This window comes from Equus asinus, chromosome 5 (genome assembly GCF_041296235.1).
Source record: "Equus asinus isolate D_3611 breed Donkey chromosome 5, EquAss-T2T_v2, whole genome shotgun sequence".
Classification (NCBI taxonomy): domain Eukaryota; kingdom Metazoa; phylum Chordata; class Mammalia; order Perissodactyla; family Equidae; genus Equus; species Equus asinus.
This window is the reverse complement of record NC_091794.1, coordinates 102,933,445-102,952,012: the sequence shown is the minus strand read 5'-3', so window position 1 is coordinate 102,952,012 and position 18,568 is coordinate 102,933,445. Positions and strand designations below refer to the sequence as shown.

Sequence of the window (18,568 nt, the reverse complement as noted above, 5' to 3'; positions counted from 1 at the left end):
TCATTGTCACAGCTGTGTGTGTATTAAAAGTACTTCTTGGGGGTCTGTCGTGCTACCCTCCTTGTTTCCTTAAAGACTCACAGTGTGATCCCTGCCCTTCAGGGAGCACCCGTCTGGTGACATGGCGCCTGGACCCTCGGGAACACTCAGGCTCAATAGGCACCCCCATGTCTCACCTCAAGCAGGTGCAGGAGTCCCCGGTCCCATTCCTCCGTGTGCGTTTTGTGGAGCGGGTTGTGGGCGCTTGTCCTTCTGAAAACCTGGGCCGAGCACCCCGCGACGGCTTCTTTCACATGGTGGTTCAAAAGGGCTTCTCCTGGGGCTGGCCCTGTGGCCGAGTGGTTAAGTTCGCGCGCTCCGCTGCAGGTGGTCCAGTGTTTCATCAGTTCGAATCCTGGGCGCAGACATGGCACTGCTCATCAAACCACGCTGAGGCAGCGTCCCACACGCCACAACTGGAGGGACCCACAACTAAGAATATGCAACTATGTACCGGGGGTCTTTGGGGAGAAAAAGGAAAAAAAGAAAATCTTTAAATAAATAAATAAATAAATAAAAGGGCTTCTCCTTCCTGAGTGACCTGCACATGGCGTTCGTTCTCAGAGATTCAGCTTTACAGGTTGTCTGCCTGGCAGCGTCCAGCCCAGCGGTGGGCAGGGCAGGGACCCCCCCCCCCACAGGGAGCTCGTGTGTAGGAACCAGGAATGCAGCCTCATGTGGGGAGGTGATGGCACTCCTCACCACTTGCCTGGCTGTGTCAGTTAGGGATGTGTTGGGCTGCACCTAATGGGAAATCCCATGGAGAGTGGGGTTTATTTTTCTCCTGTTATGAGGAACCCTGGCCTGGGTGGTGCCATCGAGGGCCAGGCCCCTTCTGTCTGTCTGCCCCCCATTTTCAGCTTGTGTCTTTGTCCTTGTGCTCACAAGACAGCTGCTGTGCCTCAGGATGTCACATCCATGTTCCTGGCAGAAAGAAAATGGACGGGCAAAAGGCAAGAGTTACTGCCAGCGTACTGTGACCATTTTCCATGAAGAAAACAGTGGATTTCTCAATAGACTTCTCTGTACATCTTAGTGGCCAGAACTGTGGCACATGCCTCCTCCAGCTGCAAGGGAGCTTGGAAAGTTGAGTGTTTTAGCCGACCTGACAAAATTGGGGTTCTCTTGGTAAGAAGGAGGGTGGGTGGAGACTAGTGTCATCCATGTGCATGTGGGTTTGTCTCCTCCATCAGATCGTCAGCCACCAAAAGGTGAGGACCATGTCTCGTTTGTCCCTGTCCCCCTCACAGCAGCGAGCATGGAGCCTGGCTCACAGGAGGGGCTTCATCCCACAGTCTGGGGGAGCTCTCGGTCCCCTCTTAGGGAGGAGCTGCTAATCTGAAGGCAGAGAGCCAGCACTTGCTCTCAGGGAGCCCCAGTCAGATGGGGGAGGCATAGCCCCCTGCCCCACCACCACGGCTGCCAACACAGATGTGCACACATGTACACACAGCCCTGCACTGATGGACGGGACAGCGGCACACGCAGCTTCTCCAGCACACACATGGATGGTGCAAGGATGGAGCAGTGAGGATCCATGGAGGCCAGCAAGAGGGTGCATCACCCCGCTCCAAGGGCACGTGCCAAAAGCGAAGAAAGGACCAGGGATGCAACGGAGAAGGGGTCAGTGCGACAGAGAAGGGGGTGGTCGCCCTCCCAGAGCCTCCAGACACCGAGAGCAAAGTCTGGAGTTTGATTCTCATCCAGAGGGGCTAAAGGAGGAGGCAAATCGGAGCCCACCGGGGGTTAACTTCCAACCAAATGGCAGAGACGTGACCCCACACACGTGCACACGGCACTGGGGCTGAGGTCTGCCCGAGGCTCCCCTGGGAAGCCACAGCGGTAGCTTTTTTGGGTCAGCAGCCCCACCAGGAGCTGCTCCCGTCCACAGGGCTCCCCTCTGGTTCTCATGCCCCGCCAGCCTGACGTGTGCCTGAGCCTGAGGCAGGTGCCCTGCCACTTACTGGCCTGAGTTCCATCCTCTGTAAAACCGGATGATGAACCCCCACCCGTCACAGGTGCAGCGGGTCAGGTGAGAGAGGGCCGGGGGAACTTTCCGATCCCCCTGCTCCTCCATAAGATTCCTTCTAAGCCAGTGACGTCTTTAGATGTTGTATTTGCTTTTTTTCTTTTTCTTAAAGATTTTCTTTTTTTCCTTTTTCTCCCCAAAGCCCCCCAGTACATAGTTGTATATTCTTCGTTGTGGGTCCTTCTAGTTGTGGCGTGTGGGACGCCGCCTCAGCGTGGCCTGATGAGCAGTGCCATGTCCGTGTCCAGGATTCGAACCAATGAGACGCTGGGCTGCCTGCAGCAGAGCGCACGAACTTAACCACTCGGCCACGGGGCCAGCCACTAGATGTTGCGTTTTCTTAAGATGAGGTTCACCAGTAATGTGGCCACACCACGGTCAGGTACATGACACAGAATCAGCCCAGCTCTGCCCTCCCCTCCCCTGGGGCCTGGTGGGGCCACCCCTGCCTGAGAGGAAGGAGAATGAGTCCTCTCTGCAGCTCTGCCAGGACATCCTGGCCCACAAGGTCCCGGCTCGGCAGGCCTGCAGTTCCGGCCGTGGTGACCCGAGTTGCTGCTGCCCCAGCTGCCGTGAAGGGGACAAGTCCAGCTGTGGAGCCGGGAAGCCCAGAGCTGGAATTTAGAGGGCTGGCTAAGACCCAGCATCCCCCTGCATGGGTCCCCCGTGGCTCCCTGCACGTGATGACATGGCCCCAGCCGACCTGCCTCCACCCTGTTCTACCCGAGGGACAGAGGCAAAGGGCAGGAGGAGGAAGAGGCCCCTGCAGGGCCAGAGGGACGTCAGCTTATGTTGGGCCCTGGGCCAGGAGCTCAGCAGCTCAGACTCTTTCATATTCACAGGCTGAGTCTGGAGGGTTGGACGTCCAGGACGAGATGAGGTGGCACAGCCGGGCCTGCCCCTTCTCACTGCCCTCAGCTAGCCGTGGGGCCAGGACCCTCCAGGCTTTGGGGCCTTCCACCGTAGAGGCAGCGAAATGTAGGGGCCAATGTGTGGGCTTTGGGGTCAGACGCAGCTGTGCAACTTTGGGCAAATGACATAACTAGTCTCTGCCTTCTTGGGCTGGAAGCTTCTGGAGCCAAGGAGTTGCTTTGCCCCTCTCCCCACATTCTCCACAGTTCCCTCCCTGGTGTTCTCTCCAGGGAGGAGCCAGAGTTCTGGGGGCTCTGGAAAAAGGCAGGGGAGCCCACCCTGCAGCCAGAGCCTGCCCTGAGCAAGGCCGTTCCATTTGCCAAAGAGCCAGTGCTGTGAGGAGAGAGGGTCCGGAGGGAGCAGAACTTACCCAGCCATACCAGGAGGCTGCCGGGGGCGTGGGGCGCCGTGTGCGTGAGAGCAGCTGTGTGGAGAGAGAATTCACGAATCGCACAGTCCGCCCACTTCCAGTTCAGCGGTTCCCATCATATGCACAGAGCTGTATGTCCGTCACCACGATCGGCGTTACCTTTCATCACCGTGCCTTGGCGAGCACCCCCACATCCCAGCCCCCACCCTCTGCCGCGCCCAGCCTGAGGCAGCCCCTCATCTGCTTCCTGTGGACGTTCCGTGTAGATGGGATCATACAACATTTGGCCTTTCGTCACTGGCCTCTTTCACTCCCCGTAAGGTCCCCAAGGTCCATCCACGCTGCAGCACGGGGCAGTGCTTCTCGTCGAATATGCTCCGTGGCATGGGTGTGCCCCCCTCTCAATCCACTTGTCAGCGTGGCCGTTTGGGGGTTTCCCCTTTGGGCTGCTGTGAACATTTGTGCACAAACGTGGACGTGTGTTTTCGTTTCTCTCGGGGATGTGCCTGGGGGTAGGATTGCTGGACCATGGGGTGACTTTCCATCACATCGCTGGAGGAACCGTCCTGCTGTTGGCCACGGCAGCTGCACTGTTTCCGTCCATTCCCATCAGCCGTGTGCGAGGGCTGCAGTTCCTCCATGTCTGTGTCAACACTTGTTCGTGTCCATCTTTTTATTTTGGCCGTTCTGGTGAGTGTGACGTGACATGGTAGCTCATTGGGGTTTTGATTTGCGTTTCTCTGATGATTGATGATGTCAAGTACCTTTTCACGTGCTTATTGGCCATTTCTTGGAGAAATGTCTGTTCATATCCTTTGCCCATTCTTTTAATTGGGTTATTTGTCTTTTTATTATTGAGTTGTAGGAATTTTTGTATATTCTAGATATAAGCCCATTATCAGATCTATGATTTGCAAATATTTTCTCCTATTCCCTGGGTTGTCTTTTTATTTTCCTAAGGTATCCTTTGAAGCACAGAAGTTTTTAATTTTGATGGAGTCCAATTTATCTATTTTTTCTTCTGTTGTTCATACTTTTTTTTTTTTTTTTTTTTTTGCTGAGGAAGATTCACCCTGAGCTAAGATCTGTTGCCAATCTTCCTCTTTTTTTACTTGAGGAAGATTAACCCTGAGCTAACATCCATGTCCATATCCCTCCACTTTATATGTGGGACGCCACCGCAGTATGGCTGATGAGTGGTGTAGGTCTACATCCGGGATCCAACCCCTGAACCTGGGCCACTGAAGCGGAGCATGAGAACTTTAACCACTTGGCCACGGGCTGGCCCATTGCTCATACTTCCGGTGTCCCACCTTGCTGCGTGCTTTTCATCACTTTACCCTGAGGAAGAAATGGGGCAGATGCTGGGCTGAGCCGTTTCTGGGCTCAGTGGGCGCTCGAGTTCGCTTCAGCAGAGAATCAGGGCCCCTTCCGCATCCTGGGGCTCTTCCACACGGGGGGACCTGGCCCGTCCATGGCGGAGAAAGACGTTTGTCCAAGCCTTGCTCCCTGGTTGGATCAAGAGCATGGAGATGAGACCCAGGCTGTAGGGTCTGGCGGGCCCGGGCGCGAATTCTGGAAATGCCCTTGAGTGACTGGGCGCTCAGGAGAGAAACCACATCTTTCTGAACCCGTGTCCTCACCTGTTAAAAAGAGGGTAGATGAGGGGCCTTTATCTGCACTCGGGGCTGACAGGTGGCTGGGGTCTCAGGAACTAACCCGCTCTTCTGTCCCCAGCCATGAAAGCCGACCGGAAGCGCCTCAAGGGCGAGAAGACGGACCTGGTGAGCCAGATGCAGCAGCTGTACGCCACGCTGGAGAGCCGCGAGGAGCAGCTGCGAGACTTCATCCGCAACTACGAGCAGCACCGCAAGGTCGGGCCCCCTCCCTTCCCCCCTCCTCTCCCCTCCCCCCTCCTCCCTCCCCTCCCCTCCCCGCACATGCAGACCCCCCGCTGAGCCCAGGACAGGGTCTGCCCCTCAAATCCCAAAACACAGACACATGGCTCACGTCACCAGTACTCCTTGGGGAAGCCTCTGCTGTGTGGGCCAGGCCTGGGCACCAAGGGGAAACTGCACAGCCCCTGGTGGGGGGCTCCATGCCTCCTGGACAAGCAGGCCTGGACAGGATGGCCCTGTCGGTGACAGTGTGAACGCTGGCTTCCAGCTGGCCTGGGTTCAGATCCCAGATCTCAGATCCCCATGTGCGTGCCCTTGGATATCTCCGTCAACCTTCCAGAGCCTTGGTTTCCTCATCTGCAAAACAGTGGTCATGGTGCAGACCGTACAGAGCTGTGATGAAGACCATATGAGATGATGAAGGCAGAGCACTCAGCGTGGCACCCAGTGCATAATAACTGCTCAGTAAATGTTACTGTGTCTTATTAATATTAACCCATAGTGAAAGCATGAAGAGAGAGCTAGGGAGCACCAGTAAGACCCCAGGACATTCTGCCTACAGGGAGAGAGTTTTGGAAGGCTTCACAGAGGAGGTGACATGAGTTGGGCACTGTGGGATGCATAGGAGTTTATGGTCAGATGACTGAAGAGTTTGGTTCAGCAAATACCTGTCTGGTATCTGTGGTGTGGGCATGCTGAAGAGGGTGCCACAACTTAAAGGCGACAGTCTATCTGCCCAGCTGAGCAGGCCTTAGTGAGCCGCTGTGTCTGCAGGGAGATGGGTGGGACCTGCTGGTGTGCAGGGCAGAAAAACTCTTGAGAACAGCTCCTCAAGTACAGGACACCACGTGACCGGGGCTGTGGGCAAGGTTCAGGTGTACGCAGGGGAGGAAGCAGAGGAGGAGGTTCATTGAGCTCGAGTCTTCCCTGGCGATGAAGGTTTAGCGGTTCTTCAGACGTCTGGCAGCCTGAGCACCTTCACCTGCTGCCTCTGAGCTGGAGCTGAGAGGCCAGAGTGTCAGGGACGGAATTGGAATTTAGATGCTTCGTCCCCACGGCCCACTGTGGTCTTCGCCAGTGACCCTTGCCGTCGCCTCCCCAGCATGCAGCTCTCTTCGTCTCCATGGTGAAGACAGCCCCAGGAGAGACCCTGCACTGAGCCGCCCGCTGTGCCTGGAGCTGTGGCTGTCGGCCTCCCCTGGCCCGCGTCCTTCCCCGGCAGGCCAGCTGGGTCCCTTTGGAGTCGGCCTCCCCATACCTGACCTCGCAGATGGCGTGTGACAGGAAGCAGGTGCCCTGTGCAAGCCGAGGGGAGGAACAGGGCCCCCTGCTGCCTGCTTTCCTGGTCCTCTTCGAGATTGCAGACTCCCCCCTGTGCCCCGTAGCGGGGAAGGGGCGAGGAAGCTCTGCGGGGTCTCTTTTATAAGGGCACGAATCCCATTCATGAGGGCTCCACCATCCTGGGATAAGCACCTCCCAGAGGCCCCGCTCCTAACACCATCACCCCGGGCGTTGTTTTTTGGGGGGACGCAGACATTCAGTCCGCAGGACTACCTGCCTCTCGTCCACCTCTCTCCTCCCCCAGCTGGAGGGGCCGGAGCAGGTCCCGTGGGAGACTGGTCCTTCTTCCAGGGGAGGCAGGGAGAGACCTTGCCCAGGTGGCCCTGTGCCCATCAGCAGGGAGACCTGCCCCCCTTGTTTGAGGGGAGGGGCCACGGGGCAGCGGCTGGAGAACCAGCCCACAGTTTTCAGTGATGTGCCGCCCCCAGAGGGAGGGGGCAGTCCCCAGGCCGACCTTCACACCGCCTCTCCCCGGTCATCAGCTTCCTTGGCGTATTACTCAGGGTTCTCCAAAGTGAGATAGATATACACACACACACCAAGATTTATCATCAGGAATGGGCTCAGCGATTCTGGAGGCTCACAAGTCCCGCAGTCTGCCGTCTGCAAGCTGGAGTCCCAGGGGAGCCGCTGGCGTCCAGCCTGAGTCCGAAGGCCTGAGACCTGGGGGGCCGTGCTGTGAGTTCCAGTCTGAGGAGAGGAGAAGGCCGACGTCCCAGCTCAACTACCAGGCAGAGGGAGCACTTTGTGCCTCTCGGGCCGTCGATGTGGGCCCTGGGTGGATGGATGACACCGCCGCACTGGGGAGGGCCCTCAGCCGAGTCCTCCGCTTCAATGCTAATCTCACCTGGAAACAGCGTCACAGACACACCCAGAAATAATGTTTGGCCAAATATCTGGGCACCCCTTGGTCCAGTCAAGTAGCCACCAAAATTCACCGTCACACTGCGCCTGGGAGGCAGGGGCCAGTGCTTAGGACCGGATGGCAGGGTCGGAATCTCGCCTCGGTACTCACCAGCCATGTGGCCTTGTCCCTAAAATCCGGATCATGACAGCAGCTACCCAGAGCCCAGCATTGTCAGCACTGACATTTCTGGTACACGGAAGACAAGCTGGGGAAAAAAACGCTTGTTATTGTTATGATGATGGCCTTTGGGGATCGAGAGTCAGGTGTTTGCTCATGGAAATTCCACGTGGATTTCAAGGCCCTTCCAGGGCCCCTCATCTGCCCGTGTCTGGTGTTGGTCCCACTGCAAACCCAGAGAAGCACGTGATCACCCGCTCTTAGGAAGCCCCCAGGGGGCAGGACGGCATGGCTGGCTCTGCACAGACCGTGGTCGCGGGTCGTGCCTCTAGAGGATGGCAGAGTCTTGATGGAGAAGCAAGAACTGTGCAGAAAGGTAACCCAGACAAGACCTTCTGGGAGAGCCAGAGGGTCTCAGAGGACCCAGGAAGCAGGGGTGGGGTCCTAGTGGATGGACCTTCCTCCTAATTCAGGGACATTTTTAAAGCAGCCTCTTGTACACCAGCCAGTTTTAAGGGATGGTCCGTACCCAACTGTTTACGCTTCATTTCCTGGGTCCTTACACGATCTAAGCTTGCTGCTGGGCCCTGAGGGCAGACGCCCAGGACATGGCTCAGCCCTTGGGGAAGGAGCTCCCCATCTGGGTGGGTGCGGGAAAGTGTTGAGCTGATACGTGGTGTAACCTAGGGCGCTGTGCCTGTCACCTGTTGCACTGACCCCCACCCCGAGACACAGCTCCAAAGAGAGGAGGAGAAACGCCCAGCGTGGAACACCTGCCTGCGCTGAGTCTCGCTTCTGATTCTGTAAGAGTGCATCTGTCGCTTTGTACCCGGCGTTGCCAGTTTCTTCTGTCCGTCACCTGGGCTGCAGTGTCATCGCTGTCCACAGATGAGGTGGTCGAGGTTTGGGCAAGTAAAATCACCGGGCCGTTGTCCCTCAGCTTGCAGTGACTGAGCCGAGACTCACACCAAGCACCCGGACCCCAAAGTGCGGGCACAGCGACAGTCTGGGAGGACTTGTCCGTGCCACCTCCCGAGACCACACTGAGAAGCCACAGGCCGTGCACAGAAGACACGCCCTCCCCTCGGCCATAGGCTGGTCTTCGCAGGAGGCAAGGCAGCCGCCACCACTCATCGCTCATCCGCGTACTCAGCAGCGGCTCCTGGCGGCTGTGCTGGGCCTGGGTGTGTGCTGACGCCCCGAAGGGAAGTCCCTGTGCTCATGGAGCACGCAGGCAGGCTCTCTAGCAGAATCTCCGAGGGCACTGGGATTTTTGTCTGCTTTGTGCCTTCTGATGGCACCTGTGACTGTCGGGTCAACGACCAATGTCAGGTACCACTACGAAAAGTGGGTTGGAGAGAGCCTGGGCCGCTCTCTGCGATGGGCACTCAGGGAAGCTGCCCGGAGAGGACCTCCCAGCGGGGACCTGCGTGCAGTGAGGGAGCGCCCACTGTGTGCCCAGCGTCATGCTGCAGATGATCCCATTCAGTCCTCACCATGACCCCTGCAGCACATGTGGGTCCCTGTTACAGAGGAGGAAACTGAGGCACGGTCATTGCAGCTCGTCCTTGCCAAACCAAGATTTGACCCAGAGTCTCTCTCCCCAGAACCTAAGTCACAGCTACCGTGCTGTGACAGCCGTGAGAAAGGGCCGGGGCCTCTTCAGGCTCCTGGTCTCTGGCCATTGGGATTCAGGCCCTTGGGGACGAGGCTGTGAGAGGAGACAGGATGTCCGCCTCTCTCCGTGGTCCCAGGTCACACGGAGACCTGGAGTTTGGCTCTTGGTTGGTGAATGGGAGGACCACGGCTGGGAGGGTGGGGAGGGCGCCTGCTGGGACCCTTCCTCTGGGCAGGGCGCCTGCTGTTCTGGAAGTCGGTTCTTGCCCACAGAGGCCACGCCCCGATGCAGCCCTCTGCTCCTCGCCTGCTGGCTCGGCCCCGAAGGGCACAGCTGGCACCGTGGGCCTGCCCTCAGCATCACACGGGAAACATCTCGCAGGAGGGCCGGCCGGGGCAGCGCCGGGGTGACTGGCCGGGGACGGTGCTGCCTCCAGACGCAGCAGCTGAGGGGGGGCTCAGCCTGTTTGTCATCAGCTGTGACCTTGTAGGGCGCTGGCAGGACCCCATGGCAGCCAAGGCGACAGGGCCGCAGGTGTCCCCTTCTGTGTCCCTGTTTTCCTGTGACACACACGTCACCAAACAACAGAACCAAAGCCCCAAACCAACTGTCGTCACACTCTTGAGTCTTTCCCGTGAAGTCATCTGATCTTTACAGCAATTCTTTGAAACAAGTCGTATTGACCCCCCTCACACCCATACCCATTTTAAGTATGGAGAAGCTGATACTTGGTGAGGTAAAATGACTTACCCATGACATTCATTTGCTCATTTATTCACTGAAAACGTATTCACTGAGCATCTCCTGAGTTGTCTCTCTTCCAGTCCCCCAGCTATTTTGGGGCAGAGCTGGGTTTGAACCCAGGGCATTCTCACTCCAGAGCTGGAGTGCCTAGCCTCGCGCCAGGGGCCTCCCCGCTCTGCCTCTGGCCCCGGGGGTCCAGCGCCTCTAGGTATCTCTGGGCCAAGAGGGGCCCCAGCCCTGGCTGTAACGCCCCGGTGCTCTCTCCGCAGGAGAGCGAGGATGCCGTGAAAGCCCTGGCCAAGGAGAAGGACCTGCTGGAGCGCGAGAAGTGGGAGCTGCGGCGCCAGGCCAAGGAGGCCACCGACCACGCCACGGCGCTGCGCTCCCAGCTGGACCTCAAGGACAACCGCATGAAGGAGCTGGAGGCCGAGCTGGCCATGGTGAGACCCCACCCCCCCCCTTCCCAGGCCCAGAGCGGGTCCCGGGCACCGGCTGGAAGCCTGTGCCGGGGGACAGGGCGTGTGTTCACCCCCGAGTCGTGGAGGGAGCGGGGCTGGCAGAGCAGGATGGAGGAGCGACAGGCCAGGCGAGGTCTGTGGTACTCCGTCAGCTCCCTTCCACATCCACCCCAAGCCGGGGACAGCCTGTCATCCGCCCACCCGGGGCCGGGTGCAGGGATGCTGGCTGACCATCCGCTCTTCCCACTCCCAGGGGACTGTAAAAAAATAATAATAGATGCCCATTTTTGTTTAAAATGTACATATTTGTTTAGGAAAACATTGGGAGAAAATACAACAAAAAATTAACACTGGTTATCTCTGGGCAGTAGGATTACAAGTGACTTTTATTTCCTTTTTTTTTTTTTTTTTTGCCCTATTTTCATCTGGAGTGAAAATGTCTTATTTGGATTGTCAAGGAAAAAAATCTTATTTTTTTCTAATCCAAAAGAAACTTTGAAAAACTTACAAACGCTGTGTTTTCTGCAGAGTGCACAGCTCACATGTGGGGTCAGAGCCCAGGGCTGTGTCCGGTCCTACAGTAGGCACCGAGGTCCGGAACCCTGGCGTTCTGTTCTTCCTGCCCCTGTGTGACCTTGGGCCACTCACTGAACTTCTCTGGGCTTCAGTGCCGTTTATCTGGAACTGGGGTGGGGGTGAGGGTCTGACCCCACTGTGCCTTCCCCACAAGGTGGATGGGTACCTCCAGAGACCTCCTGGCTTAAAGGGGCTCTGAAACCACCGGGGATTCAGCAGCTGGGAGGAGAGTGTACAGGGACCCCCTGTGAAATGGGGAGACCCCCATGGCTCGTAGAGCGCTGCTGAGGGCTAACCATGTGGTGACAGCCCCCAGTTCTGGTTCAAATCCAGCCCCCATCACTTCCTAGCTGTGTGACCTTGGGCAGGCCCCTTCACCTCTCTGGGCCTCAGTTCCATCAAGTCTCAACAGGGTGATTGCATAAACCCCATAGGGCTCTTGTGAGGATGTCAGTGAAATAGTGCAAGGGGAGCGCTTAGCATGGCGCCTGTTCATGATGAGCGATGATATGACCACACGAAGGTTTTCTACCATCACTTCCTTCAGGACCAGACCCCCCTGGGGGCAGGTCAGGATCCAGGACCAGGGCCAAGCTCTGCCACCTGGGTCTCCTTGTCCAGGGCTGACCCCTAGTGGTAGGAGCTGCAGGCAGGAAGGAGCGGAGGTCTTGCACCGTTGGGGCCGGCAGAGCCTGCTGCAGCCCAGACAGAGAGCTCCCGGGCTGCAGGCGTGGGCGGAGGTGCAGGGTGGGGCGAGGGCCTGTTCTCCTGGGCCTTCCAGTGCCCCGTGCACAGACCGAGGTGTCTCCCTGGCCTTGGAGCCCTGGCCTCCAGCCTCCTGGGGATTCTGGGGTCTTTAGGACTGGGAACCAGCTCACCTCCCCTCCCACCCTCTCCATGCCCAGATCCTCAGCCTGCTTCCGTTCTGGCTAACGAATCCCAACTTCCTGCCTCCTTCTCCTGGAAGGCCTCACTGCTCTGCTCGTGTGAGCATCAGGTGAACGTCGGCAGCTCAGGGGGATGGGTTTGTTTGTCGCAGCAGCACAGGCCGTGTCTGCCCAGGGCACGGAGGCAGGCGGAAGGGGCTTCCTGAGAGCCGTACCAGCCCCAGTGTTGCTGGGCGTCCACCTGACGGGAGCTCCCCTCCCTCAGCCACCGTCCACAGAACCTCACGACCCGGAGGCCTCCAGGGCTCCGCGACCAAACGAGAGCCAAGTTCCTGGGCTGTCCAGCAGCAGAGGCCTCTCCTGGTGCTGGTGAGGGGGCACCGAGGCCCCGCCCAGCCACCGCCCTTGGGGAGGGGACGTTTCCTGATGGCAGCTCCTGGCCGAACCAGGCCTTGCCGCTCGTGGAGCAGTTTCGCCTCTGCAGCCACGCTGGCCCCGTGGGACCACCCTGTGGGGTGTGCGTATATGTTTCTCACTATATTGTTTTATGGAGACGTAACCCACATACCCTAAAAGGCCCCCTTTTAAGATGTACGATTCACTGGTTTTCAGTGTGTGCACAAAGTTGTGCAACCATCACCATGATCTGATTCCAGAACAGTGTCGTCACCCCCCAAAGAAACCCGTATCTGTCAGCAGTCAGTCACTCCCGTGACGTGTATGTCCTGAACGTGCCCATTTCACAGAGGGGGAGCCAGGCTCAGAGTGCGGGGCCTCGCCCAGAGCTGCCCAGCGAGTGGAGAGGCCAGGCTGGGATGGGGCAGTCCCTGTGCCCGGGATGCCATGGCTCCACTGGGAGGCCTTTGAAAGGGCATCCAGACGGTGCCCGAGGGAGGCCCCTCCCCTCCCTGCCATTGCTCGTCCCTCAGCCTCCCCCACGGGCCTGCCCGCCACACGCAGGGCTGGGAGACGGGCTGCGGCCCCTGGGATCCTGGGCCTCCCTCAGACGCCAGCCTGTCCCTGGAGCCGCTTCTTGCCCTTGTCTTCCATCCGTGCTGCTGCTTCAGAACGAAGCGGTTCTAGAGTTCAGCATGCACTCTGTAAGCAGGGCTTTCCCCGCTCCACGCTCCTGACGTTGGGAGCTGAACAAGTATCTGATGTGGGGCCGTCCTGCGCCACAGGACGTGGAGGAGCATCCCTGGCCTCCACCCGCTGGAGGCTGGGAGCACCTCCCAGCTGAGAGGGCCCAGAAGTCTCCAGACATTGCCAGGTGTTCCTGAGGGGGAGTTCGCCCAGGGTGAGGACCCCTCCTCGGCAGGATGCTTCTCAAGAATCGAGCATGCGATTCTCTTGTTTCTGCGTCTGTCTGTGCCCTGGCCACTCAGTTCTAACAGAGTCCCAGTTTCGGTCCTGCCATCTTTCTGGCTGTGTGACCTTAGACAAGGGACTTAACCTTTCTGAGCCGCAGTTTCCTCGTGTATAAAATCGGGATAAGACCTTCCTTCCGGGTGAATGTGAAAAGCAGTGAGGTGGTGGTGGATCGGGGCGGGTAAGCTACAGATGGTCAATGAACGTTAGCTGTTGTTTCCTGATGTTTAGACCTACACCCATCCTGTCCTCGGCCCGCACCAGGACAAAGGCATGGATTCTCGGGCCCGTTCCACTAGTCGGTCATTGTGTGACCTTGAGCAAGTCCCTTTTAACCTGCCTGGGCCTCAGTTTCCTCGTCTGTAAAAATGCCAGCCACCACGGGCCCACGTGCGAGTCAGGCACGGTGGGGGATGCGTGAGAGTCAGGACCAAGCACCAGGGGGACCACAAGGATGGTCTCAGTCCCTTTTGTAAAAGCCGTGCCCTGAGTTGGCACCACCCCTTCCCTCTCTCTGGGGAAACCAGCCCGCCACGCAGCCGCCACCTCCCAGCCAAGACCATCGCCATCCTGGACCAGCAGGACCAGCCCTTGCCCACAGCCTGCTCCGAGCACCAGGCCTGAGCTCGGGCCCCTGGCCGCCACCCGTGAGGTCAGGACCCGCCGAGCCCGTTGTCCCGCAGGAGCCTCCCCTCCACTCCCGAGCCTACAGTGGTTGGAGGTCACGTGCAGCCTGTATTTGCCTCATCAGCTCGTGCTCCACCTCCATGCTGGGCCGGCCACCCTGAGCTCGGAGAAAAGGTCCTGGCCGGTATTCAGCCCAGAAAGAGGGTGGTCAAGTTCATTTGTAGCCAGTGGGATGCCCGTTTGGTGCAGACGCCACATCCGTGCACCTGGAGTCCAGGCGCACACGCACCTCCTTGTGTCTGTGTGCAAGGTTCCTGCCCGGGACCCTCCATCCTGTGGCCGGGCAGCCCTTCCGAGACCAGCAGCCATCCCCGGAATTGCCAGGGGTTCCGTTCGGCAGCACTCGCAGCGCCGCTCCGGGCCAGGCACTCTCTAACGGGGATATACTGTGGCCTCCAGATCGGTGGCCTCCCCGGGCCGGGCTGTCAGGAGCCTTCGTCAGCGGTACCCAGAGCGGGGCAAGGGCAGGGCCTCGCACAGCTCGCCTTTGCCTGCCTCCGGGGTCTTAGCGCCCCATCTCAGAGAGGCCATATATAATCCTGACTCAGCCACCGAGGCTGCTCCTTGTTGAGCGTGACAACAGGCCGACAGTGTCCTGGGCCTTCGTGTGAATTACTCCTCATCTGACTGACTTGTGAGGGAGAAACTGTCAGAATAACAGTTGCTAACTTGCTGGAGTGACTTGCTCAGGATCACACAGAGTTAACTAGTAACAGTGGAGTTTGAACCCAGTTCTGTCTGACTTTTGTCACATGGGGGGGTTTGAGCCAACTTACCAATTCCCAGGAGCCCGAAGCTCTGGGTTCAGAGGCTCAGGAAGGGGCGGAGGCTGGGAGAGAAGAGGCCGTCAGAGCTCCGGGGTCTCTCCCAGCATTAAACTGCATTTAGTGCAAGAGATTCGTCAGAGAAGCGCCTCAGAGATTGCCACAGGGAGATGATGGAGCGTGCGTGTGCGTGTGTGTGTGTGTGTTTTAATTCAGGCTTTACACACCTCGTCTGCAGTTCACGGCGCCCTTGTTGCTCTGCCTCCGAGGTTTCAGGTCACGAGCAGGCAGGGTGGACGGTGGAGAGGTTCCTGTGCTTCAGACTCACAGGTAGACGCCCGCAGCCTGCAGGAATCTCCATAGGGGACCTCCCCCTTGTCAGGTAGCAAGGATGTCAGGCTACCTGCTGAGTCAGAAGGTGCCACTCCCAGGCCCCACCTGGGAGAAGACAGCCGGGTGGGGACAGGAGAGTGGCCCTGCCCAGGCCTCTTTCTGTGCAGCCTTAAACGACAGCTTGTTTCAGGGGCGGCTCGGACCTTCCTGTGCTTTCTGTGTATGTGGCTGGGAATGTTTGCAAGAGGGCAGAGCCGAGGGTTAAATTACCCCAGGATGGCAGACCTGCCTGGGTGCTCATTTCTCTCCCCTGAGCCCACCTTACAGGCACCCATGATGGACTGGGCAGGAGGAAGCAAGGCAGAGGGGTGCCCCCCCAAGAAGCAGCCGCCCACATGGAGTGGTGCAGGATGAGGGCCAGGAGATGCTCGTGCACCCGGAGGGGAAAGCAGATGTGATCCTGAGTGAGGCGCGGTGGCCCAGGGACCATGAGTCCGTGATGCTGGGCCTGCTGCCAGCACGTGGCAAAGACACCCAGCCTCGCTCCTCCTTCAGCAGAGGGGTCGCCGCATTGCTCTCGCATAACAGACTGGTTCCCGGGGCCATCTGCCCAGACAGCAGAGGCCCACTCCCATTTACTCTGCAGATGTCCACTGAGTGCTTCACTGGGTGTGCCCAGCCCCACGCCAGGGGGTGGGGATTCTGTGGTGACCAGACACACCCCCATTCTCTGCCTCATGGACTCAGGGTCTGTATCACTCATGCCAGGTGTTTCCTTGCCCCAGAGGAGCATGGGCACCATGGAACCCACTTGGGTGGGGCTCATAGTCAGGGACCCATGCTTGGGGCCCAACTTGGATGTTGTGCCTGCTGTGCACTTTTGGGGAAACTGCTTAACCTCTCTGATCTTCTGGTTTCTCCTCTGTCGAGCCCAGAGAATCCCACACTCCCTACTCGAGACCTAGGGCTATTGCACTGAGTACATGAGGGTTTTCTAAGCTGGGGGAGGTTATTACCTGGCTGCTGACACCTCCCTCTCCCTCCCCTCTGCTGTATGGATTTACACTCCCTGGGGGCTGGTAGTGGAAGGGGAGTGATGTCACAGACTCGTGGGGGGTCTGAGCTGCAGGAGCCCTAAAGACCACTTGGTCTAGGCCTTTCATTATACAGATGGGGAAACTGAGGCTCAGAGAAGGCAGTGACTAGTCTAAGATAACATAGCTCATCAATATGATGAGTGTATATGAGGCATTAGGCCAAGGACCGTCCATTCATCAGCTAGAATCTTTCTCAAGAGCCCCTGCTCTGTCAGGAAGAGCCTGGGGCTTTGAGCAAGGTATAGAATGTTCTGGAGCTAGGAGAGATGAGATGAGGGTTTTTCATTTTACCTGTGTTCATATGAGGGGCAAAGCCAGCAGTCGCGGTGGCTCTGCCATATGTAGCGACCCCCTGAGGAGTCAGATTCACTGGAGATCTCAGTGCGAGACCCTTGGGCATCTCCCTCTGTCCTAGCCCGAGCCTGGGGAGCTGCGTGGGAAGTAGAAATTGACTGTGATAAAAAGAACATGCATTCATACATTTCTAATATGTGTCCCTTTTCTCCCAAAATAATTTGAGATCACTTCTAATAAAACCTACATACCCTTGGGGGAGATGTCCCAAAGCAGAGAGCTCAAACGCCAGACAGAGAAAGGAGCTGGCTGACTCTCACCCCACCCCTGTCCCTGGCTTCTTCGTGCCCACTCATTCTCATCGTGTGATGGGGAGCCGGGTGGAGGATTGCCTGTCCCCAGCCTGCACAGTATGGTGCCTCTTGGGGGCAATCGCAGGTTGAATTGAGGAGTTGAGGTGATGGAAGCCAAAGCACCATTTTCTTACCATCTCCTTCAAATCCCAGCTGGTCCTTGGAGAACCCGAAAGAATGGGTCATAAGTGCATCCCTGGTTCCTCTTTCTGTATTTCTGATCTTGCTTTGTGTTGGCCGGAACTAAGGGGTAACTCCAAAGTGGGCCCTCGGGGGAGGCCTGCAGAGCCAGAGGTCAGATTCGGGCCTTTCTCACGATGCAGGGTGATGGCCGCACAGCAGGCCAGAAGGGCCTCTCCATCATGTGATGCTTTTCCTGTCCCTGGCTCTCTCTCCAGGCCAAGCAGTCCTTAGCCACACTGACCAAGGACGTCCCCAAACGGCATTCCCTCGCCATGCCGGGCGAGACGGTGCTCAACGGCAACCAGGAGTGGGTGGTACAGGCGGACCTCCCGCTGACGGCAGCCATCCGGCAGAGCCAGCAGACTCTCTACCACTCGCATCCCCCCCACCCCGCCGACCGGCAAGGTGAGTGCTGCCCCAGCCACGAGCGTGCCACCCTGTGGGGGGGCCGCCTCTTTCTTCCCACTGTGGCGGTGGAGGGGGATATGGGTCCCACTATAGCAGCGGAGGGGGTATGGGTCACACTGTAGCAGGAGGGGGATGTGGGTCACACTGTAGCAGCAGAGGGGGTGTGGGTCCCACTGTAGCAGCAGAGGGGGTGTGGGTCCCACTGTAGCAGGAGGGGGTATGGGTCACACTGTAGCAGGAGGGGGGGTGTGGGTCCCACTGTAACAGTGGAGGGGGTATGGGTCACGCTGTAGCAGGAGGGGGATGTGGGTCACACTGTAGCAGGAGGGGGTGTGGGTCCCACTGTAGCATCAGAGGGGGCGTGGATCCCACTGTAGCAGAGGAGGGGGCGTGGGTCACACTGTAGCAGGAGGGGGTGTGGGTCACACTGGAGCAGGAGGGAATGTGGGTCCCACTGTAGCATCAGAGGGGGCATGGGTCCCACTGTAGCAGGAGGGGGTGTGGGTCCCACTGTAGCAGAGGAGGGGGCGTGGGTCACACTGTAGCAGCAGTGGGGGATGTGGATCACACTGTAGCAGGAGGGGGCGTGGGTCACACTCTAGCAGGAGGGGACGTGGGTCACACTGTAGCAGAGGAGGGGGCGTGGGGCAGAGGCTGTGGGCTCACATGACTGAAGAGTCTAAGAGATGGACCTCAGGCTTGGCTGGACCCCGAGGCTCAGACAGTATCTGGGTCTGTCTAACCATCTCTCCATCTCTCAGCTCTGCCTGCCTCCATTTGGCCTCCTCTTGAGGCGCTCTTCCTGTGAGGCAGCAAACCAGTCCCCAACAGTTTCAGGCTTTTAAGGTCCTTGCAGCTCAAAAGTCTTGAGGAAAAGAAACTCTCTTTCTCTGTGTCCATAGCAAATCCCATGGATGGATCCTGATTGGCCAGCCCAGGTCACATGCCCATCCCTGGACCAAGGGGTTGGGTATGCTGATTGGCCAGCCTGGGTCACATGGGCAGCCTTTGTCAGGGGAGGCAGTGGAGCTCCGTGATTGACAACTCCACCCAATCACAGGATGTCCAGGAGAGGTGGACATAAATGTCACAGGTGTTCCCACCTGACCTCTGAGGGGGAGGAGGGGCCTGGCCTCCAGGCAGCATCTGAGTTTCTGCCCACGGGACAAGCCCCAAACTCCTCTG

General features: G+C 58.3%; 1 protein-coding gene across 7 annotated transcripts in view; it reads left to right on the top strand.

Annotated features, from left to right (window-relative positions):
* Positions 1 to 18,568, top strand: part of KAZN (kazrin, periplakin interacting protein) — a 1,021,370-nt gene that overhangs the window by 956,730 nt on the left and 46,072 nt on the right. For 4 of the 7 annotated variants that reach the window (XM_044769730.2, XM_070511013.1, XM_070511014.1 and 1 more), the window contains 3 exons: positions 5,088 to 5,224; positions 10,245 to 10,415; positions 17,191 to 17,380. In XM_044769730.2, the coding sequence (XP_044625665.1) occupies positions 5,088 to 5,224; positions 10,245 to 10,415; positions 17,191 to 17,380 (498 nt within the window). Of the gene's footprint in view, positions 1 to 3,866; positions 4,041 to 5,087; positions 5,225 to 10,244; positions 10,416 to 17,190; positions 17,381 to 18,568 lie in introns of all 7 variants that reach the window. The other 3 variants (XM_044769729.2, XM_070511012.1, XM_044769731.2) reach the window with 1 other exon arrangement.